The sequence below is a fragment of the Sorex araneus genome, chromosome 11, assembly GCF_027595985.1.
Source record: "Sorex araneus isolate mSorAra2 chromosome 11, mSorAra2.pri, whole genome shotgun sequence".
NCBI lineage: Eukaryota > Metazoa > Chordata > Mammalia > Eulipotyphla > Soricidae > Sorex > Sorex araneus.
In genome coordinates this window covers 22,025,224-22,049,346 of record NC_073312.1, presented here as the reverse complement: position 1 = coordinate 22,049,346, position 24,123 = coordinate 22,025,224, and the positions used below count along the sequence as shown (strand labels likewise).

Here is a 24,123-nt window from a genome sequence, read left to right as displayed (position 1 = left end):
TTTGTTTATTTATTTCTCCAATTTCTTCGTGTGTTCAATAGAAAAAGATTTAAGGAGAGCAGTGCTTTTGGAGTCAAAAATGGTTCTCCCATTCTCAGCCCTGTCTTCTGTTGCTGTGGATCCTGGGACTGCAGCTTAATCCCTACTCCACAGTTTCCACTTACTCAGTGGGACAGGAAGACGGGCTCTCTGAGTTGTAATGGAGACCTGCTTACAACAAACAGCAGTTCTACAGCTCCTGATCACTCAAAAAGCCACTTTTGTGCCACTTTGGTTTAGGCAAGATGCTCTCCCAGGTGGACTTGACATTCTTCTTAATTTAAAAAAAATTTTAATTGAATCACCATGAGATATAGTTACAAAGCTTTAATGATTGAGTTTGTCATACAATGATTGAATACCATTCCAACACCAGTGCGCATTTTCTACCACCAATGTCTCCAGTATGCCTCGCACCATTCCCACTCCACCTGCCCCCTGACTCACAGGAGGAAGTTTCTTTCTTACTCTTTGTTTCCTTCTGGGGCATCATGGTTTGCAATAAATACTGAGAGGCCATCATGTTTGGTTCTTAATCTACTTTCAGCACACATCTCCCATCCTGAGCGATCCCTCCAACCATCATTGACTTACTGGTCCCTTTTCCATCCCAACTGCCTTCTCCCCTAGTACTTGAGGCAGCTCCCAAACTATGGATTGATCTCCTGGCCCTTGTCTCTACTTTCCTTGGGTGTTGGGCACATATTATGTTATTTTATATTCCACAGATGAGTGCTGTCATTCTATGTCTGTCCCTCTTTTTCTGACTCATTTCACTCAGCATGATACTTTCCATATCCCTCCACTTATAAGCAAATTTCATGTCTTGATCCATTGTGTAGATGTATCATAGTTTCTTTAACCATGGACTTGACATTTTTGTTTGCCTTCCTTCCTGGTAATTTAGAGGTGGAAGCGTCAAAGAAACAGGCAGAGCTTGATAAGAAAGCGATGGATGAACTTCTGAGAGAAAGGGACATATTAAATAAGGTGAGTGTGTCATAGTAACATGGGATGTACAGCCATAATCGCTGACTAACAGGTTTCAAACAAAACCTGAGGCAAACAAAAGTAGGTTAGAATGAATAATAATGCTCAGTTTCCCCCTAAGTCACAGTCCACTGTTCACTGTACACTGTCCGAAACCCACTGTTCACCACTCTATGTTTGAAACTGTATTACCACCACTTAGGACACAGAAGGACTTAGAAGAACTATCAGATAAATGCTCGGGATATTCATGATTTGTGGGTTTTGTTTTTGTTTCTGGTGTGTTAATTGATGGTATTCTGAGCTGCTGATCAACATTTTTGCTGAATTAGATATCTATAATCTGTGGTTTTTGCTACTTCAGAAAATACAAGTAAATGCTACTTTAAAAAAATCCCCTAATGTTTGAGGGTGATAGTTGGTGGTAGGAAATACTGGTGGTGATAAGGATGCCTAGTGGGTGGTAGGAAACACTTCTAGATTTTCTTCTTTTTAGGATTGTTGCAGGCTGTGGACCTTCTGCCGCACCCTACCCCCACCCCTGCTCTGATCTCTTCTGGTATTTGGGTGCAATATGATACAAAGCTGGGAGATCTTGAGACCCTCTATTCCAGCTCTCTCCTTCACCAGGTCCCTCCCAGAGGTTGTTTTCCATTATAGTCACTCTCAGGAGATTAGCTTTTTTCAATGACTTAGGGGCAACTTTCTGCTCAAGAACTTCCTTCAGGAAGGCACAGGTACACTGTTCAGAGTCAGCTTCCAGAACAGATGACCTGATGACTTTTGGTCAAGACAGCTTCATCTGGGCTAGAGTGATAGCACAGCGGGTAGGGTATTTGCCTTGCACTTGGTCGACCCAGGTTCGATTCCCAGCGTTCCATATGGTCCCCTGAGCACCGCCAGGGTTAATTCTTGAGTGTAGAGCCAGGAATGACCCCTGTGTCTCGCTGGGTGTGACCCAAAAAGAAAAAAAAAGACAGCTTCATCTCTTCAAAGTTGAAACAACCTCTATTTGTTCAGTTTGATTTTCATTCTTTCTTTACGTTTCCCAGAACTGAACAGATGTTAGCAAAATGAACTGCCTTTAATCTTTAAATAAAGAGTCTTGAAGGGAGAAATACCAGAAAATAATAGGCTATTAGATGATAGCTTTATAGCATATATCAGATAGCTTTAGATGCTAAATACTTCTTAAGAAAAATCATAGAATTTCCTGATATAATATATTCATTTTCTCCATACATTTATATATGAAAATAGTATTATTATATTTAAAATTAATTTTTAACAATGCAATTTTAATACATTCATATTTTTTTTTGAACTCATTTTACATGGACTTATAAATAGTAAGTTTTCTGTTATGATAGGACATGTAGCCTGAGTTTTATGTTTAATTTGATTTGACTGATGCTAACGTCTTCTTTAAGGCAGGGCAAACCTTTTTCTTTTTTTCCCTACTGGCCATGGCATCCTTTGTTGCTACACAGTGCCCAACATTTTGCAGGTATTCAATCAACTTTTCCTGGTAACACATTATTTCTCCATAGTCTTGATACGCTGCCTTTGTCAGTTGAATGAGGGATACAGTTTTGACAGCAGGCAGTGTTAACGTATTTCGGTTCTTTCAGTGTCATGTCAAAGTGCTTTGTCTCTTAGAGAGAAAATGTTTAATTCAGTACTTGAAAACAAAGCTGACCTTTTCTATTTTCTACACTATCACCCAACCAAGGTTTACGGTGTGCTTTACCTGTTTATTTTCTAGTGCTTCTCAGAGTTGGCAAGTTGTAGGCAAGTATTGGTTAGAGGCTTGAGACAGGACTCTTGACGTGCCTATGGTAACCTGAGGAGACAGAGGTGTCAGCAACTGACCTGGCCTGGCATTCTTGGGGAGGTGATTGATGTTCTCTCTTTATCACTTGACTTAAGTTTTCCCTCCATCTGCCTTTCTCTTTTTTTTTTTTTTTTAATTTATTTTTTTTATTGTGGAAAGTTACAAAGTTACAAAGTTTTCAGGTTTAAATCTCAGTTATACAATGCTCGAATACCCATCCCTTCACCAGTGCTCATATTCCACCACCAAGAATCCCAGTATAGCTCCACCCCGCCCCCTCACACCCCAAACACCCCCACGCCCCTAGCCCCCCCACCCTAAGCCCCCCATCTGCCTTTCTCTTTAGTGAAATTGTTTATTTCCCAGGTCTTATAGCAGAAAATTGCTATCACCAACAGCTTCCTATTTATATCTTCTAGTGAGTTGCAAAAATCTAAAGATCCTATTTCAAAAGTCCATAGGGGTTTTTGATGGGTGATTGGGTCCATTCAGCTGTGGCTAGGGAAGTAGCCACACCATCCTGAGTTATCTGCTGTTAACTCTGTGATTCAGGGGAATGACCTGGCTTCTTAGGGGACCAACCCAAGGCATTTCCACTTAAGTGTCAGAAACCAATTCATCTTTAAAAAAATCCAGGATGGAAGATAGCTCAAGCAGTAGATCACATGCCACGCTTTTGCAAGACCAAATTTGATCCCTGGTACCACATGCCCCCCAACAATTAGTGGGTATGGTTCTGAAGGCCCTCAATACCTTTATGCTGCGTGTTGCTAGATGTGGGTATATGAAAATAACCTAGGTGCTTCGAGTGTCATCGCAGATTTTGTGAATATAAATCTTTAGAGTTGAGACACCGACATCTGTGTTTTAAAAAAATATTGAGTTAATTTGTGTGTGTGTTAAAATATGCATGAGACAAAATTTGCTTGATACATTTGTATGTGTATTTAGTGTCTTGTACAATATTAACATGACAAGAGAGGATATGGTTCTTTTTATCCATCAAAAACAATGCATCTAATTATTTCCAAGATGAAACAGTCCATAAAGTTCACTAAAAGTCTGTATGAGTTTGGAATCATGTGAGGGTTATGTTGTCCTTTTTTTTTTTTTTCAGAATATGGTGAAAGCAGTTCATGCAACCCAGAAACAGATGGACCTGGTAAAGCTCCATGAACAGGCCAAGAGGAACCTGGAAGAGGAAATCCAGAACTACAAAGAGGAGGCTCAGAAGCAGAGGAAGATCATCTTCCAGCTGGAAAAGGAGAGAGATCGGTACATCAACGAAGCCAGTGACCTCACGCAGAAGGTAAGCTGCCCCTGGGTGATGTGGGGGAGCACCAGCCTGACTTGGACTGTGACGCACTATTGCAAAGTGGACTGATTCCGATTTCAATTTCAAAAATTCGGTGAATGGGGCTGGAGTGATAGCACAGCGGGTAGGGCGTTTGCCTTGCACACGGCTGACCTAGGTTTGATTCCCAGCATCCCATATGGTCCCCCGGCACTGCCAGGAGTAGCTCCTGAGTGCAGAGCCAGGAGTAACCCCTGTGTGTCGCTGAGTGTGACCCGAAAAGCAAAAACAAAAACAAAAGGGGAGAGAAACTTATTATCCCCTCCACACAAAACAAAAAAAGTCCAAAAATTCAGTGAAGATCTAAGAGAGCTAACGTACACAGAAGAAGAACAGTCCAGAGCTGTTCTGGGTAAATAGTGAAATGGATAAGGCTTGGCTTGGTGGGTTCCATTCTCCCTTTCTGGGATCTTTCTCTCAACTTCTGCGCTCTTTCTCTTCCCTGTGGCCCTGCCGTGTGGCACCCTCAAGTCTGCCTCACCAGGGCTGTAGGCATCATGGCTCCTTGGTTCTCATGCTCCATCTGTCACGGAAACTCTTGTCCTCTCACAGCCAATATTCCAATAAGTTGTTAGGAGAAAAGCAACTAATTAGTGGCTCTTGGCCTCAGAGAACCATGTGACATATTCACAAAGAATTCCCATTTTAAAACAGTTGCAAGCCTAAAATCTCACCAGGGGTGGACATCCACAGGCTAGATAGCTGAGCTCCAGACTGTGCGTCTTGGAAACTGCTTGTGAGGGTGAGAGCTCGGGACAGAATCTTTGAGAATGACATTAGGGATCTGGCTTTGACTCGAACCAGTTGTCTTAGCACATTGCCTGCACTGAGCACAATGGTTAAACGAGAGCTCTCTTGAGAGCAATCACACAGGGCCCAGAACTGAGGTTTCAAGATGAGGGGCTGTGGAATGGAGAAGCGTTTGAGTTACGAGCCTTGAGGAGACTTGGGGAGGCCTGGGAGAGAAGACTCATTTGATAAGGTTATTTCTTTTTCCTCCAGCAAAATGTGGTTACACAGTGCAAGTACTCTCTTCTGTCTCCGCAACGACACCTTGCAGTAAAGCCTCCAGTATTTACTAATGCTCGTGTAGGGGTGTTTTATTGGGGTTAAATCTCCAAGAAGATGACAAAAGAGACAGATACCGTTTGAGTTGTGAGCGTAAGGAAAGTGGGAAATAAGCTTTGCTGTTAGGAGGTCAGCTTCGGTCGAATAAAGGCTCTGCAGGTGTTTTCAGAATGTAGCCGTGGAAGGCACTGACGCTGACCAATGCACAGTCCAGCCCTGGGCAGAGGTTCTTTGCCTTTTCAAATATCCCCAAGTGATTCTCAGTCCCTGACTAGGAGCCTTTGTAAGACAGCATATTTCCCTTCTGATTTAGCTGATTTAGACGCTCCATTGATTGGTTTTCTAACTCCCAGAGGGATAGTCAATTTCCTAGCTTGAACTAGCCCACTAAGTCTCTGGATGAGTCATCTTAAACTGCAATAAATAACCCTAAACTCTCATTGGTCTGTAGCAACAAATACGGTTTTTTCCTCTCTCATTCTAGTGGCCTATGAGAGTCAGCCACAGCCTAGTCTGTCCTCTTTCTCCCAGGCTAACCCTGTCAGGGCCACTGCTGGCAGGGGACAGGCATGGGACCTTTGGCCAAGTCATACAGTCATATCTGACATTCCTGGGTAGGACTGTCATATTCTAAGGGGGCATGGTGACTGTATCTGAACATATAATTTGTTGCAGCCTTTTATTTCTTCCTGATAATAAGTTTCTCTCCCCTTCTGACTGCCATCACACTGTTAAACTAGTGAAAGTGTCAGTGTGAGACATTTTTTTCCCAGTCTTACAAACATGTCGCCTCTCAGCAGTGTGAGTAGTACTTCCTAATTTTTTCTTCCTAATTTTTTTACATCATGGAATATTATAAAATATTATATTTACATCCTGTGGGAATAAGGGGATGAGTCTGTTCACAACTGGGTAGGACTAACCTCAGGTTATCAGCTGTCCAGTTCCCACCTGACTATTCTAGTGATAGAATCTATCAATATTTTGCAATATATTTATAACCCATGCAAGACAAAGCTCTTGGTTTACCCCAAATCCAGACTCTTTCTTATCCCTAGAAGTCCTTTCCCTCTTGCTCTGCATGAAAGCCTTTTTCCTTCAGTAACCACTTGCAAAGAGACCAGAAAAGCAAGTAGACAAAATCCAAAGAAAATAAAGGCAAGTTGGGCCAGGGAGTTAACTCAAAAGGCTTGAGTGGATACTTTGCATGCTGGAGCCCCAGATTTGATCTCTGGTACCAGATGGTTTGCTGGGAGCCACCTGGAGTGAACCCTAAGCTCTGAGTTGGAAGTATCCCCTTAGCATTATTATGGGAGGACCCCAAGCCAACAACAAAGGAATAGATTTAAAATCGACATTGAGAGAGACTGGAGCAATACTATAGTGGGAAGGACATTTGCCTTGCATGTGCTGACCCAGGCCTGATCCCGAGCATCTCATATGGTCCCCCGAGCACTGCCAGGAATAATTCCTGAGTACAGAGCTAGGAGTAGCCCTTGAGCATTGCTGGGTATGATCCAAAACCACGAATAAATAAAATAAAATCCACATTGAAATTAATAAATAACAGAAATAATGTGAAAAACAAAAATTTCAGTTCAAGTTTGTATTTGAGGAATCCTCTTAGAATGCGGAGGGAAAAAAATAAAAAGAGCAAAGAGAAGTTCTCAAAGGGCATGTAAGCAAGGATGGGGAATGAAACCAGCACACACAGAGGGTTTCTGACAGTGGGACTGAGTCACAAAACAAAGATGTATGTAATGGGGAAATATTTTTGGTAGATAAAGAAAGCCTTAAGCATGCAGTCTGAACACATTCCAGATAAAATTAGTGATAGGAGAGTCTCATAATCTCATCCTAGATGGAAGGTTGTATATTGGGACAAGACAGATAGAAAAAGGATTAAGGCACTTTGCCTTGTATACAGCTGATGTCAGTTCAATCCCTTCACTACAGTTGGTACCGTTGAATGCTGAGCCAGGAGTAAATCCTGAGCACCACTGTATTCCCAAAACAGAACCGAAAAAGTTTGTGTGTGCATGTTCATATGCTTTTATATTTACTTTGCATTGTTTTTACCCACAATGAGGCAAAAAACTATTCTCTGAGAATTAGGTAAGAGAAGGGAACACCTAGTAGAGAATGTTGGGAGGACCCACTTGGGTTGAAAACTGCGTACCAAAAGTAGACTATAGACCGAGCATGATGGCCACTCAATACCTCTATTGCAAACTACAACACCCAACAGGAGAGAGAACAAAAGGGAATGCCCTGCTGAAGAGTCAGGGTGGGGAGGTGGGGGTTGGGGTGGTGGTGGTGGGAGGGATACTTGGAACATTGGTGGAGGAGAATGGGCACCGGTGGAGGGATGTAAACCAAATCCAAACATGAAAGTTCATAAGTGTGTAACTTTACCTCATGGTGATTCACTAATAAAAATTTTTAAAAAGGTATTTTTTTCAAAGTAAAAAAAAAAGGAAGATGAAGAAAGAACAGAAGCTGAGTTGCCTTTCCTCTTAATAGGAAAAGATGGCAGGAGATATACCTCATATTAAACAGTGATTATCTTTGGATGGTAGTGAGATAAATGGGTTTAGTTTTCCTCTTTTGTACTTTTTGTATTTCCCCAGTTTTCTAAAATAAATACAATTTACTGTAGTATCTGATCAAAAGAATAAAGACAAACTATTAATAAAATCTTGCCCTTTTTTCAAGAACCAAATGAAATTTCACTTCCCCAAGGAGCATTATTAAAAGTGATCTCTAACCCCTCCGTACTTGGTTCCCTGCCCTGGCAGTGGAGGAAATTCTGTGTTAACTCACCTTTGTTTGCATATCTGCTTCCTTCTACTTACAGAGACTCCTGGAAGGCAGGTCTTACTTCCTTCTGAGCTCTTTAGAGTAGTTTTTGCTAAGTAGATTTTCAAATAATTTTGAAAGATTGAATAGGAAGCATCATCAGACATGTGACTTAGCTAGCCCAGGCTTACTTTTGGGTTCAAGGGCTAATTCTTCAAGGGTGTATATATTGCTGTGGATGTGTCCGCCCTCCGAATCCCCGTGATACATGCTGCCATGGCATCGTCTCTGGATCAGCCTTGGCAATTGCAGCCGTGAGCCACTTGCAGCTCCCTCTCATCTTCCCTGTGGGCTGCAGAAAATAGTACCAATTGTTTGCCTTCAGGCAATTTCTGTTTAGAGAAATATGAGTAAAATCTACAATGCTGAAAGCTCCATGTTACATTTTATTAATTTCACTTTTGCGTTTGCAAATTAGAAAGAAGATTTCTTTGTGTGTCAAAATTGAATTGCTCAGAATCTCAAGGTCTTTTCTTAGTTTTTTTTTTCTTAATCAATGCTCCATAATAATGCTGCATAGCACACAATCATTAAGTCTCACTGTCATGCCTTTACTTTTCACTCACACACCTGCAATTCATGGAGCTCAGCTGATCTGGGCTAGGCTCGCCTCCAAGATGTGCCTTGGGTCCTGTTCTGTTTGATGGGTTTCTCATCCTCCCAGCACCAAAGATCTTCTCAAGGAGATAGGAAGAAACACAAAGGTAGCCCTTTGTAAGGGACCCCACAAGCACATTTCATGACTCCCTTCTTGTTTTGTTTTCTGGAATTCCACTGGGCTCGAGTGTGAAAAATCATGCTCACAGGACGAAGGAAGAACGAGGGCCAAGCTGGTTGCTGATTAGTTGCCGTTTATTTAATCTCTCATTTCTCCCGGCTCTCTCCAACCCCCCTTCTCTCTCTCTCTGTCTCTGTGTAGCCGCATAGTTTTTTCTTCCCGCTGTACCCATCTCATCTCTCTCTGCTGTCTCTTTTTCAATCAATCAATCAATCAATCAATCCATAATCAATCCAACAATCAATATCTCCAAAAACCTCCTTCTCCCTGCAGCTGCTCTTTTTCATTCTCTCACCACACCGCCCCAACCACGCCTCCCCATGGGAAGCGTGATCAAAAATGTTTTTCCAGGGGCTGGAGCAATAGTACAGTGGGTAGGGCATTTGCCTTGCACGTGACTGACCTGGGTTCGATTCCCAGCATCCCATATGGTCCCCTGAGAACCGCCAGGAGTAATTCCTGAGTGCATGAGCCAGGAATAACCCCCATGCATTGCTGGGTGTGATCCAAAAAGCCAAAAAAAAAATGCTTTTTCAGTCTTCCCAACCACCTGTAGCCCATGAAGGCAAGACAGCCTTTAGGTTTGTTTCTCCTCTCCTTAGACCTGCAACGTAATTAGCATCTTTAATTCTCCTAATATTTACCATTCTTTTTTTTTTTTTTGGCTTTTTGGGTCACACCCAGCGATGCTCAGAGGTTACTCCTGGCTTTGTACTCAGGAATTACTCCTGGCAGTGCTTGGGGGACCATATGGGATACCGGGGATTGAACCCGGGTTGGCCGCGTGCAAGGCAAACGCCCTACCCACTGTGCTATTGCTCCGGCCCATATTTACCATTCTGTATGGACACAGTAATAGACTCTTTAGGCTTGTAGGGTGACTCTTCTGGGGACATTTTACCACAGACTCAGACTACAGTGCTCAGGCCAGATCAACCCCAGCAGGGTTCAAATCTAGTTAGTACTTTTGGATCATGACAGAATTTGTCCATGACCAAGCTTCTTAACTTATAGTTAAGCATTAGGGCACTTTGGCCAGGCCCATTTTGATGACAGTGTAGCTCATAGCTCACCACTTGCCCTGGGTCCATCCAGTCCCTCATCAGGACCCTGCTTTTGGGGATCTAGGAAGCGAGGGCAACAGAGGCTTACGTTGAGAGAGCAGATGTCCAGGAGGTAATATTTTCTGGAGTCAATCAACTCCCAAGCCACAGGCTTGTCTTTTTAACTGTCTTCCTGTATCCATACAGAAAGCAATTGCTCTGAAAAAAATAACCCCGCAAAGGACATTAAGGAGAAGAGAAAGACAATATTTACAAGCCAGAGTCTGGTCAGGAGACTAAGGCACTTGACAAGTTGGGGGGCAGTCAACAAACACAAGCTCCCAGCGGCCAGGGAGGCAGGGCAAACCAACGTCATCTACACTTGAGTAAATCACTAATCCAAGCTCAACCTCAATAATTTGGGGCAAGAGGTGACTGCCTGGAGCCTGTGGGAACAGGGAAAAGGGAGTAAGGGTGTCCTGAATGATAAGGTAATCTACTACTGGGTCACAGCTTTTTTATTCTCGTGGACTTTCCTCTACTGCATTCTAAAAGTTACTATTCAATTAAATCAAGACACCCCGGGAATGAATGACATTATAAGTTTTGGTCCTCCATATTTATTCTTCCAAATATTCACAATTTCTAGATAAAACAACCCCTGTTAATTATTAAATTTGCCAAACACTTTCCACCCGTTATACATTTGGCTCATTTTGGGATACTCCTTTATCATTCTAAATATTAGTCTTCTGATAACCTAGACATTTTGTATGCCAAAAAGAGTTCCTTCACAATGAATTCCTATTTGTACATTTCTTAACTCACTGCTTATTTGCCTATAATAATGTCAGGCACAGGTCTTTTAGACAGAGGTGCCAAGACATGAATAAAAATGTACTTTAAAGGGCTTAGAAGGAAAGCAAAGGTGATCAAAGGAATATCATTCACAAAATAGGTATCTTCACAGTAAAAAAACATCCTGTTTCCTTGATATTAATTTGAAGTTTTATACAAAGCATCTTTAATAAGGTAGAATCCTGAAGAGATGTTTCAAAAGGACAGATACAAATTATAAGCTATTTATGCTCTATTAAAAAAAGTATATCATGGATCATTATTTTCTTGAAGAACAAAATTTGTCCATAGAAAAATTAAATTTTACTATACATTGCTAGTTTATATCATATAATATAATATTAACCTATCCTATCATGATAAACCACTAATCTTTTAGAATAATTAAATTGCTATGGTCAGGTACCTATAAGGATGACCCAAAGACTTATTTTTATATAATTGTGTGTGTGTATGTGTGCTGGGGGCACAACCAGCTACGTTCAGGGCTTATTTCTGGCTCTGTGCTCAGGAATCACTTCGGGCAGGCTCAGAGGATCAGGTGGGGTGCTGAGGATTGAACCTGGGTCAGCCACATACAAGGCAAATGCCTTACCAGCTGTAATATATCTGTCCCCCCTTCCCAAATGCTTATTTTAAAAACTTATTCATAATACCAATCTAGGGTAGATATTATCCACATTTTATAATAGAAATAATTTATACCATACTATTAAAAACTATAAACAGGACTGGAGAGATGGCACAGGGGTTAAGGAGCTTGCCTTGTATATATGGCTGACCCTACTTTGTTTCTTAGCACCACACATGATCCCCTGAGCATCACTTGAAATTGAACCTTAAGCATAGAGGCAGGAGTAAGACCTGAACACCACCAGGTACGACCCCCCAGATCAAGATTCCAAACCAAACTGACCAAACAAACAAACAACTCCAGAAACATGGAGGTTGAGGATAAAATAAGAAAGCAAGAAAAGTAGAGGAGACTTAAAAATTCACATTCCTAGACACCTGAGGTTTTTCTTTTTCCAGACAGTGAGCTTTTTCAGTTTTATTATGGAGGCAAAGGCATTGTCAGCACTCAAACCATTGACATTGAGTCAGAAAAACTTATTTGAGAAGTTTATTGTACTGATATTTCATCAAATGTAAGTTAAAGGGTTCCAAATTCAATGACCTACTTTCTTATCCTGCCTTCGTCGCTATGATGTTTTGACTATGCTGCAGATTTTTGGCATGCGTTATTGATTTTTATCTCACTCATATTTCTATTGGCAGGTTGTTTTAACAGTGAAAGAAAAGGTAGGATTAGGTTATAAACTGGAACTGTACCCTCAGAGTGCACCATAAGCATTTTCTGGGCTCCTCTGAAGTGCATCTACAACTTTAAGAAGATCCAACTCTCCAGTCATAATAGTAATTTCTATATTTGGATGTGATTTATATCATGAGCTGGGTTGAAGTACTAAAGGGCAGTCAATTAGTTTAGTTCCAGCCCATCACTGGCATCCCACATTTTGTGATGTGCCATTTTTGATGGGGGCGGGGTGGGGGAGGGAGCATTTTGCTGATGAAAGGTTTTTGCTTTTACATAACACTTCCACATTTTATGAATTTTTAGGTTTTCCACTTTTACCTGATATTGGTTTGAATGATTTCCACCAAAGAAAATTGAATGCCAACACTTAGAATTAATTTCTCTGTTATCAATTCTTAGTGTATACATATATATGTATATGTACATATATATGCATTTATCTATTTTGTCATGGCATTGAAGTTTCTTTGAGATTATGGATATTCTGATAGATTCTGATTACTCCCAGTTTTAAGGGTCCAGAGGTAACTTCATGATTTTTGTGCATTATGTGGACAGAAAAATGGGCTCTGTTAGTTGGATGCCACAAGAAGAAATGCTCCAGGCTGTAGCTTTCCTCTGCCACAGTATTCTGTCTGTGCAATGGATTATTCCTGTTTTCCCTTTTCTCAAAGTGATTGAATAAGCAATTTTTTCTCTTCTCTGATGTGCTGCTTGATATTCTGAATGCTGATGATGCTGTTCAAAGTATTTTCACTCTATTCATTTCACTGGCCCCAAAGAAGATGATGTCACGTCCATAGGAAGACTAAATTTTAGACAGAGACAGTCTCTTTCTTTAAAAAAATCAAGCAAGTAACAAATCCAGAACAAATCCCCGACTTAGTTTCACATTTATTTCTATATGACACTTTTTTAATCACTTGTGGTATATCGTAAAAGACACCGCATTACTCATTATTAAGAATTCTAAAGATTTCAGACAAATGATGGGAGAAGGAAAGGGATTTCTTTTCACTTTATACCTATCATTCTGCCTCTTCCCCCAGGTTTCTGGGATCAGAATTTCTCATTTTTCTCTTTTCCTGTACCCATTGACCTCTGAGTTTATATATACTTTTACCTTGGGCCATTTTCTTTCCATACAAAAGGGATAGTGGCAACTATCAATTTAAAGATAATCAAATAGTAAACTATATAAAATATTTTGTATAACTCTGGCCTCCTAACTCTAAATAATTGGTTAAAATAGGTAATTATCTCTAAGATGCCTACATCTTAGAAAATAGACAATATAGATAGATAAATTAGGGGGACTCAATAGGAGTCAATGAAAAAGTTGAGAAGTTAGCTCCCATACAGTTTCTGAAGGCTTAATGATTTTTTTTTTGGGTCACACCTGGCAATGCACAGGGCTTACTCCTGGCTCTGTGCTCAGGAATTACTCGTGGCGGTGCTCAGGGGACCATATGGGACGCTGGGAATCGAACCCGGGTCTGCTGAGTGCAAGGCAAACGCCCTACCTGCTGAGCTATTGCTTCAGCCCCAGCTTGATGATTTTAAAATTGCCTTTCCTCAAACTTTTAAGAATCAGATAATTTGGGTGTGTGGGGGTTAGTAATTTGGGAAAGTGCTCATGCACTTTATATTCATTGGGGTATTGTTTGGCATTGCTTTACTGCTACAACTCATTCCTTCTGCACTGATTATAAATAAAATTTCTAGATCCAAAAGAAAGTTTGGGTTGTAATGAGGGACCTTGGTCGGACTACGTTAATTGGGTAAGAAGGAATAGGCAGTTCCCACAAATCATGTAAATCCCAAGTATTAATTTTTTAGATAAATGGTTAGGCCCATTATTACAAACTGTTTGCTAGCTCACCAGTATTTGATTTTTAATGCTTGGTGTGTAACTTGTTGTATCCCTTCCTTTGTTATTTAAGTTGTGGCAAATTTACTTACCAGAGGTGAACTTGGGGTAGGGAATGTGTCTTATTCCTCTCTCTACCTCTGAGTGCCTGCCTTAGGTCAATTTTACAGTGCCTGAGTAGGTCAGTTTTAAACAATGTCTCAGATCTCACAAACATGTCTTCATTGAATGAAGAAATAAATGGATGAGTGGATGAATGAGAAGAAATAAAGGTGAGCTATTAACTTTATGAAACCAGAAGAAACCTTCATTTTCAAAAAGAACTGAAAAGAAAACTCTAGACCAAGATTATTCATGACTATGTATGCAGAATCCTAAATGGAATTGTAGCAAACGAAATTCAACATACATTAAAAGAATCATCCAGTATGACCAAAGAGGGTTTATCCTGACTCTGCAAATACAGTTTTCTATTAAGAAAACTCTTTCCAATGGTCTGGGTATGTAAAGTGTTACAGTCATTCTGGAGAGCAGTCTAGCAGTACCTGTTAAAGTTAAAAATAGGGTTCATTTTGAACCAGACATTTAACTCTTGGGAATCCATCTCTTGGAAGTAAAAGCACAAGTGTATGATGCCCTATGTACAAAAATATTACTGCATTATGATTCAGAGTGTCAGGAAAAAGGAAACACTTTTAAAGTCCATCATTAGAGTTTAGTGTACAAATGCACACCCACATGGTAGGGTGTTATACCATTTACAAAGACTGATCATCTATTCCAATGATCTTTACAAAATATGATATTGTGGAGATGGGGGTTGGGCCATACTAATCGGTGCTTAGGGATTACTCCTGACTCTGTGCTCAGAGGTTACTCCCTGATGGTGCTAAAGGGACCATAGGTTGTGCCTAGAAACACCTTAACACCTGTATTATCTCTCTGGCCCCAAAGTACAATTTAGTAACAAGCAAGGTAAATAAAAGTATAAGGTCTCATTTTTCTAACAAACAGAAACAATACCCAAAGTGCAAAGCAAAGATATACATGTATGTATATGTATGTGTGTATACATACATATATACATATTACATGAATTGCTAAGCATGGTATTTCATTGGCTATCAGTTTTTTTTCTTTGTAATATTGGGGCAAAAATACATATTGTAATTCTCAGAGTTTTTAGACAAAGATTAGCACTGTAGTAGCACGGTCGTCCCATTGCTCATCGATTTGCTCAAGTGGACAACAGTAACGTCTCCATTGTGAGACTTGTTACTGTTTTTGGCATATTGAATACACCACGGGTAGCTTGCTGGGCTCTGCCGTGTCCGTGAGATACTCTTGGTAGCTTGCTGGGCTCTCTGAGAGGGACAGAGAAATTGATCCCGGGTCGGTCGTGTGCAAGGCAAATGCCCTACCCGCTGTAAATGCCTGGTGCCTAAGACACACTGGCTCTTATGGTGTTCATGATGTTTGTAGATATGTGTAGAATATGCAGAATTCAGAGAAAGATACGGAAGAACGTAAGCTACATTGTTTACCTGGTTATATTTTAGGTAGTTGAGGGACTGGTGTTGGCTAAGGAGAGGAGGGCAGAAAGAAGGTCAGGTAAATATAGAAAGTATTATTTCACATGTTATGCTTATATTTAAAATTAGGGCATGAGAGGCTATGTCTAAAGAAATTAAAAAATAATTTTCAAAGGAAACATTTGTTGCCAAGTATTTTAAAGCAGGGGCCAGAGAGATAGTATAGCAGGTTAGGCGCTTGTCTTGCACTCAGCCGACCTGGGTTTGACCCCTGGTACCACATATGGTCCTCTGAGTTTGCCAGGAGTGACTCCTGCGTGCAGAGCCAGGAGTCATCTCTCATCATCACCTGGATGTGACCCCAAAACATAAACAAAAGGATTTCAAGTATAATAAAGCAATAGACCACCAAGAAAAAAATTATACAGAACTATTTATGATAAAAGGCATTTAATAAAATTTAATATTACCCCTTTCTTAAATGGAAGTCTAAGAAAATCAATTGATCCATTTTATTGCTCAAAATTTTCTTCTTAAGGAGGTAAACAAATTTTTTTTGGGGGTCACACCTGGCATTGCACAGGGGTTACTCCTTTCTCTGCACTGAGGAATTACTCCTGGCGGTGCTCAGGGGGCCATATGGGATGCTGGGAATCGAACCCGGGTTGGCCAAGTGCAAGGCAAACGCCCTACCCGCTGTGCTATCGCTCCAGCACTTCTTAAGGAGTTTTAAAGGAAGTTTGTTTTTTCAAAAAAATTGTCGTCTGGGGTCTTCACAGCTATGAGAGAATCTTGTCACTTCTGCTTGCAGGATGCTTGCAGGGGTGTAGGAGTCGATGGTGGAATTTTGTGCCTCTGTTCTTCTTCTTGCTTGCAGAAAGGAGACTGTTATTCTCATATCTCATCTTTCTTCAAAGCCTTTAGTGTACAATAGAATGCATTTTTATGAGGTCTTTTGAGTTTCCCTGATGGAGTGAGGTTGATGTTGGCAAGGCAGCGTTATGATTGCTATCAGTGTTCAAAGGCCATTTTTCTTTCTCATGGTCAACTCCATAAAGCCATGAGTGTGGCACAGGAGCTAAGTTATCTCTTATCTTTCTTCATGCTTGGTGTTAAGATCTGTTTAAGCCGGGCTTTTTCTTTGCCTTTTTGGTGCATAGGGTGATTAGGAGAGATTTTAAGAACTGAAAGAATTTCTTTCTCCACCCCCTCCCCACGCTGTGATCACAACTTAACTGTGCTCACACCTCCTACACCAGCTGAATGGCGGTGTCAATAAAATGTGTTTTATTGATGCTCATCAATGGGCTGCATTGATATACTGCATACTACCTGGTGATTGCACTATGGTCAGCTTTTCTGACTGGTGGTTTCTTTGATAGAAATTTCTTGTCCTGAATTCATAACTGGAAATTGGTGTTTGAACCAACTGCACTTTTCTCCCCCTTTCTCCTACAGGTCCTCATGAACATGGAAGACATAAAAGTCCGTGAAATGCAGATCTTTGACTATAGGAAAAAAATCGCTGAATCAGAGACTAAATTAAAACAGCAGCAGAACCTTTATGAAGCTGTGAGGTCAGACAGAAATCTGTATAGCAAAAATCTGGTGGAGGCTCAGGTAAAGAAAATATTTATGCATTGACTTTTTTGATGCTTCCTGTCTGCTATACTAATGGCAGAATTTAGAATAAATCAAGAAAGAAATCTCATGGTGCTTGCAAGCAAGGGAACAACAATTTATACATACCGTCGTGTTGTCTGAAATGGAAATGATACAAATAATAGGACTTGAGGATCCTGGCCCAGTTTTTAAATATTAGATAGAATCACCATACTTCTGCTTCTGCTGTTTAAAATGGCTCGCAACGACCGTGACAGAAAGGGGAGCAGCAGTCTCCTGTCACCTAATTACAGACTCTGCTTTGTAATATGTCAGTGATCATGTTTGTTGTCTTTCCAGATTGTGCCTGCTAAAATTAGGAATAAAGTGTATGAATTAGGAATAATGTGTAAGTATGTGTGATTTGTGTGTGTGTGTGCATGCGTGTGTGTGTGATATTCACTATGAATGCTTTGTATATGTACCTCATGAAAGTATTAAGAGTTGATGCTGTAAAGTGCTTTGAGGGTCAGTGGGTCCAAGTTACAAAGGAGTAGTCCACTTGTTATTGGTCAAGAGATCTTTGCTGTAAAATTCTCCCTTAAAAGCTCTTGCCTATGTATGAGCTCTTGAGGATGGCGATGTCTATTTAATTCCCTTTCAAACATGCCTCCTTTGATTTTGTTAGGATGAGATAACGGAAATGAAGAGAAAGTTAAAGATTATGACCCACCAGGTAGACCAGTTGAAAGAAGAAATCTCTTCGAAAGAGTCAGCACTCGTGAAGCTACATCTGGAACAGCAGCGGATAGAGAAGGAAAAGGAAACCCTGAAGGTACTTCAGTGTTTCAGCCTCATGACAAAAATGATGGCCAAGAGTCTGTTTGTTCCACCTGAGGGTGGCTCCAGGCTAGCTGAAGGCAACACAGGGTGAGGACAGTGACTGAGGGCGAGAAGGATGAGCCTCGCCCTTCCTGGCCAAGCCTCCAGGCAGGTGGTGGTTTCAGATGGACATGGGAAGGGGCCCACCTCACCCATGCAGACTCCCTTCACATTGGGGGAAGGGCGAACTGCTGGTACACAGCCCTACCCAAGAAGCACTGGAGCGTGCAGGTTCCCTAGAGTCCTTTTAGTTTCACCAGCCAAATCCAACCCTGTGCCCACACCCCACCCTTCTACCCTCTCCTTGGGTCTTCTGTGAGGCAGTTGAGACAGGATACTCGTCCCTCTGCTCCTTATCTTTGTATACATCTTGTGCACGTGCCTTTTCTGCCCGTGTTGTCATAAATTACCAGGTACCATACTTTGTGTTCACTTGGTTTGCTCGCAGTGAGATTAATAGTCCTTCTTACATCTCTGGGTCTTGGAACTTTGTAGCCACTTCTGCAATAAATTACCTCTGAGGTGTTTTTTTTTTCTATTTTATTGAGACATACCCATTTAAGTCTATGAATTTAGAATCTACTAATGTAATATAAAGAATCTTTCCAACAGCACACAGCGAATAATAATGCCCCTTCAATTCCTTTAACCAAATATGTTTTACTATCCAGTCACTAAACCTAATGTATTTTTCTTTTCCTATCAGTCCAATAGAGTTCTCTCTTGATTCTTTGACCGAAGATTTAAAGAGGAGCTAAGAGAATGATGTCACTTTAATTTTGGAAATACGTGTGCAGAATATTCATGGATGCTAATGAGCCATGTGTAGGAACTCTTTTCAAAATGTGTTTGAAGATTGTGGTTTCTTTACCTATTAGTTTTCAAAGATAGTGCTGACCTGGAAAAGTGTGTTGGTTTTGGGAAGGCTTACTATATTTTGGGGGTTATTGAATAGCTTTATTTTATCTTTCTGGAAAGGGGACAGCAGGCCAAAAATGTTTGGGAACCTCTGTCTTAAGGGAAGGTGGAATAGTATTATACAAATTATTTCACTAGTGTTGGCCAGGAAATTTCAGATTAATTGGCTTTGTTTTGTTTGGGGGCAGGTTTAATACTAACTCTTGATTCTAAGATGGAAATATTCTTTCTAAATTTAATAATGGGTTTGTCAGCTTAATGATAGGTCTTCATGGAAGTAGAACTACTGCATCAAATGATATTAAGGCACATTACTTGATCTAGGGAAGATTAAAATATAACAAAATTTCTTTTGCAAAAAAATGCTATGATAACTGATATATTTATCTGACATACTCCCCTCCCAGCTTGTTCAATAAAAAAGGACAGAAAATTCTGCATTAAAACTTAACTTAAAAAATAACTTAACTTACCTGGGGGACAGAAAAAGAGTATAACAGGTTTGGTGCTTGTCTTGCATGCAGCTGACCTGGGTTCAGTCACCAGCACTCCATATGGTTTCCTGTGCACCACCCAAAGTGATTCCCGATCACAGAATCAGAGTAAGCCCTGAGCACCACTAGGTGTGGCTCCAAAACAAAACAAAACAAAACAAAACAAAACTATACTCAACAAATCTTACAGAGATAGTAGAGGAGGTAAGGTGCTGACTTGGATGCTGTTTGTCCCCAGTTCAATTTTCAGCACCATATACATACCACAGCACTTCCTGTGGTGATCCCTGAGTGCAGAGCCAGGCATAAGCCTTGAGCACACCTGTGTGTGGCCTAACTTACCCCAATCTCCTCACTGTCACTGTCACTGTCATCCCGTTGTTCATCGATTTGTTTGAGTGGGCACCAGTAACGTCTCTCAATGTGAGACTTATTGTTATTGTTTTTGGCATATCCAATACGCCAATCTCCTATAAAAGAAAGTCTACCCAAAAAGAGAAAGGATAAAATATTTTTTATAAGGTCTGAAAAACTCTGCTTTATTCCCCCTACTTATTCTACAGTTTAGGTGTATAGAAGGCAGCTTCCTCTAATTTTGCTCTTATAGTGTACTGGGGTGTAATTGCTGAATGAATTACAGAAGAATCTTACTGTAAGTGTTTCTTCATCCATAAGCCTCCAGGACCTATGTAAGACAATTCAGGAACTTGACAGATCTCACATTCCTTTTAGAGGGTTACACTGAACCTCACCTCTTACTTTTCTGAGTAATTTTCTCTTCAAAAGATATATTGCTAGTATATATGGGGTTCAAGGGAGAATTAATTGCCATCTGCTTTAAAGTCTGGGTTTAGAGTAAGCAATATCATATCAGAAGAGGTATTATTCCTAATTTGCAGTTTTACTTCAGTTAATATTTATTTCAATTATACCCTCCATCAGCCAACCTATACACATATATCTCCAAAGAAATATAATAACAACATAAACTGAAAGGCAGCAGAACTCTGATATTTGATACTGGGCCTGTAGAGTTGGCAGGTGGCGGACATAAAAGGCCATTAAAGGATTTCTTCTTGGTTTCTTCTCAGATCTAGATGAGGAAGCCTAGGTTTGGACAGCCTTGGTCATGGATTATAGGAAGATGACTGCATAGGACTGAAAATAGGGTGCTGCTCCCACCGGTTTTCCACAAAGGCAAGAATGAGGAGAAGGAACAGGACACCTGCTTGATATATGATTTGGGGGCACCTAGGGGAGACTTGCAACAATGCTTCTCCTGGGAATATTTGACCTGTCAATATGCCTATTTGACATTCTTATGTTTTGTTTTTGGGCCAAACTGGGCAACACTCAGGGGTTACCCCTGGCTCTGTGCTCAGGAAATACTCCTAGCAGGGCTCAGGGGACCATGTGTGGTGCTGGTGATCGAGTCTGGGTCAGCTGCATGCAATGCAAGTGCCCTACCCACTGTACTATTGCTCTAGCCTCTGCTGGACACACACACACACACACACACACACACACACACATATATATATGTATATATATATTTTAAAATATGATAGTGCAACTCTTGAGTTCTAGCCTTTTGGCTTTTTTTTAGCCTCAAATTTGAGTCATGTTCCCCATGGGTCTCTGGACTTTTGTCATAGAAAGTTTGCCAATCGAAACTGTGGTAGAAAGGACAGATTTTCTAGTGACTTGACTCCAAGAGACATTTAGCTGATTATAGAAAGTTCTATAAAGTATGCAGACACACGAGCCCTTCTGCAATTGCAAGGATTCACCTGATTTGGATGCAGTGAGATGCCTCTTGACAGGGCAACCTAATTTTTGACTTCTCCAAGCAGACAGACAATTGTCCATCAGAGATCATCCTCAGCCTCAGTCAACCCCCTCGGGAGGGAAAACTTGCTCCTTCCACATTTCTCTCCCCTTCTCCGTTGCTGCAAGGCTCTGCTGTCGCCTCAGGATTCTCGACGTTGTCAGCACATTATGGTCCTGACAGAATGTCAATAGTTCTTTGTAGATGCCACTGCCTCTGCGTGCGCGTCTACCCATTCTGTCCCTGTCTTGTTTCATCAGCACTGAAGGAGTCATCTCATTTGGAGTGTCTGCCTTCCAGTCCTAACAAGCCCCCGAGTCTGGCTCGTCACTTCCCAATCATCCCACATCAATCTGACAGCCCTTTGATACTTGGTGAATAATTCAGCAACAAATTCTCTCTGTCCAGAGCATAGCATCATGTTAGCAACTGACTTCCAGGCCTTTTCACTTATTGGGTGCTCTAGAATGACATGGATGGAAATGGTCCTAGAGAGGCACAGAGGGAGAAAAACCTGAAAGTTCAGGAGTCCCTGTTTGTGTTGCTGGGTGGAAAGAGGTGACTTCTTTAAGTCCCTCTGGGTGATGGGCCAGTATCCTGCCATTGTGGGTCTTGTGGTTTGTTTTATGGCTGCACCAAGTGAGATAATATATATTCCATCAAGCCATATCACGTGACTGTATAATTGTGGGGGCAGTGATTAAAGAGTGTGCATGCCATCATATTACAGTCAGTCACACTTCGATAGATGCTAATATCTTGGGTCCCACCTACAACACTGCTTTGATGGGCTTTTGGGAGCAGAGCAGTTGTTACTACCTTTTCCTGGGCAAGACAGCTCAGATTTATAGCTGCTAAATGCATTAGACCCAAGGTATTTTGTTGATGTTAACATTTGCTGCCAATGTCTAATGCCACATCTTGTTTACAGCCCATAAATTTATGACATAAGGAGACCACTCAGAATTTTGATAGATTATGGGGAGGGGGGAGAGCAAAAAAACAACCACTCAGCAATGCCAAACGCATGGATGGTTTTACATTTCAGACAGATACTTTTACACACCGTTGATTGCATTTTAATATAACAGAGGTTTCATTTTGTTGTGCTGATGGATTCTGATCAGCTTTTGGCACTTAGGAACAGGCAAGTGAGTGTCCCACGTCTGGGAAAATAAAAGTTTTATTAAAGAAAGAATGAGACAAACAGGTATTTCATTGCTGTCTTCTCTATCACCTTAAGTGATTATAGAAACAGTAAGGCTGGCTCTTCACTCTCTTTCCTAACAGGCAATCCCCCAAAGTGGTAAACACTAGACCAGCTATTTTATTGATAAGCATTTCTTTTTGCTTATCCCTAGACCAAAACACATTTCATGAATGAACAAACAAAATGTCATGAAAGAAGCCCTTGGCTTTACAGTAGCTGGCTGCCTTTAGTTTTGACATTACACATCTATTACTAGGTGCAGTTATCTCCTGCTGTTAGGGTAGGTATGAGGTGTGGAGTTAATGACTCTTGTCTTTATGGGTTAGAGGCAGATCTCAACTAAAGTTGACTTGGTTCATAGACACTTACAAATATGGGGGTTTCTGTTACTTTGGTCCTGTTTCTGGGTGGATGGAGATGAGGTCCATTGTGTCTTCGAAGGAAAAAAACTTTTCATGATCATTGATTGACTACAAGCCTTTGAAAAGTTTTGTCCTCTCCTTTGTGATCTCAGGCATGAGGCAGTAGAGCTCCTCTTCCAGATTGTTTCTTCTATGCTAACCTAGTCTGTAGTAGCACTTCTCCTTTCCCTCTAGGCATGGGTCCTCTCAAAGACGTATTGTTCTCTCCCTTTGCATAATTCCCCATTGCTTATACTGTATAGTGTGTGGCCTGCAAGGCCCTGTTGCAATCCAACTCAATGGTTTTGCTAGCCTTCCCTCTTGCCATTCTCTATCTAACACTCCAACCCAATCACATCGGGAGTTTTGCGGACTGTTGAACACACAAGGAGCTTTATAGTTAGTGTGCCTTTATTCAGTAAGCTAGTGTGTTGAGTTCCCTTTCCCTTACACATACTTCTTGCATTTAGAAATGTGTCAGTGACAAAGACCCTGCCTAGTTTTTCCATTCCAACATCAGACTGAAAGAGAAACTCATTCCTGTGTCCTCCCTTGTTCTTTTTAGCCACAGTAGTTGGCATTTCCGTATTTGTCACATCTAGTGCACGGTAAATCCTTCAAGTTATGCTCATCTTCTGTATCTGACTTTGAACTATTGGGTGATGACACCAGAGGGACCACTGGCTCCAGAATCAGAAGAGCTGGGTTGTAATCTCAATTCTGTGACTTCTAAGAGGTGAGGTAATCTCCTTTTGTTCATCTCTGTAATTGCGCTTATGAAATGGGGAGAAAAATGTCATAAAAATGCCTAGGATCATGCCTGGTATATTATTGGAGACCAAAGACATATTTGTGGCATGTCAGTGATTGTATCCTTGATGAGGGGAATTTTCTTCTTGAAACTTTTATAATCTATATCACCTCTTCCTCCATGTTCTTCTGATTTCGAGAGCCTTGGGATCTGTGCTTTCCCAGGAAACCTGCCTGACAAGCCCAGTCCTCTGACCCTTTGTAACATCAGTTCATGGTCTGTGGAGTAATTAAGATTCTGAATAAGTGTTGCCAGCATCTAGTATTTGGATTCTTGCATAGTTTATCCTTTCATCCAGGAGCAGAATCTCTCTACCATCTGTATCAGGACATCTCTTCTGTTCCAGCATGCTGTTGTATAGGATATAGACATTTAATGGTTACCTTCATTAATTTCATATTTGCATACAATGAGCTTTGCCTTTTTCGTCTGAC

The 24,123-nt window shown here is 41.0% G+C and overlaps 1 protein-coding gene across 1 annotated transcript in view; it reads left to right on the top strand.

The window, feature by feature from the left end:
* The window catches only part of CFAP58 (cilia and flagella associated protein 58), a 98,077-nt gene that overhangs the window by 18,529 nt on the left and 55,425 nt on the right, over positions 1–24,123 (top strand). The window contains exons 7-10 of the mRNA XM_055119165.1: positions 947–1,029; positions 3,981–4,172; positions 17,002–17,163; positions 17,834–17,980. Coding sequence (XP_054975140.1) covers positions 947–1,029; positions 3,981–4,172; positions 17,002–17,163; positions 17,834–17,980 — 584 coding nt within the window. The remainder of the gene's footprint in view (positions 1–946; positions 1,030–3,980; positions 4,173–17,001; positions 17,164–17,833; positions 17,981–24,123) is intronic.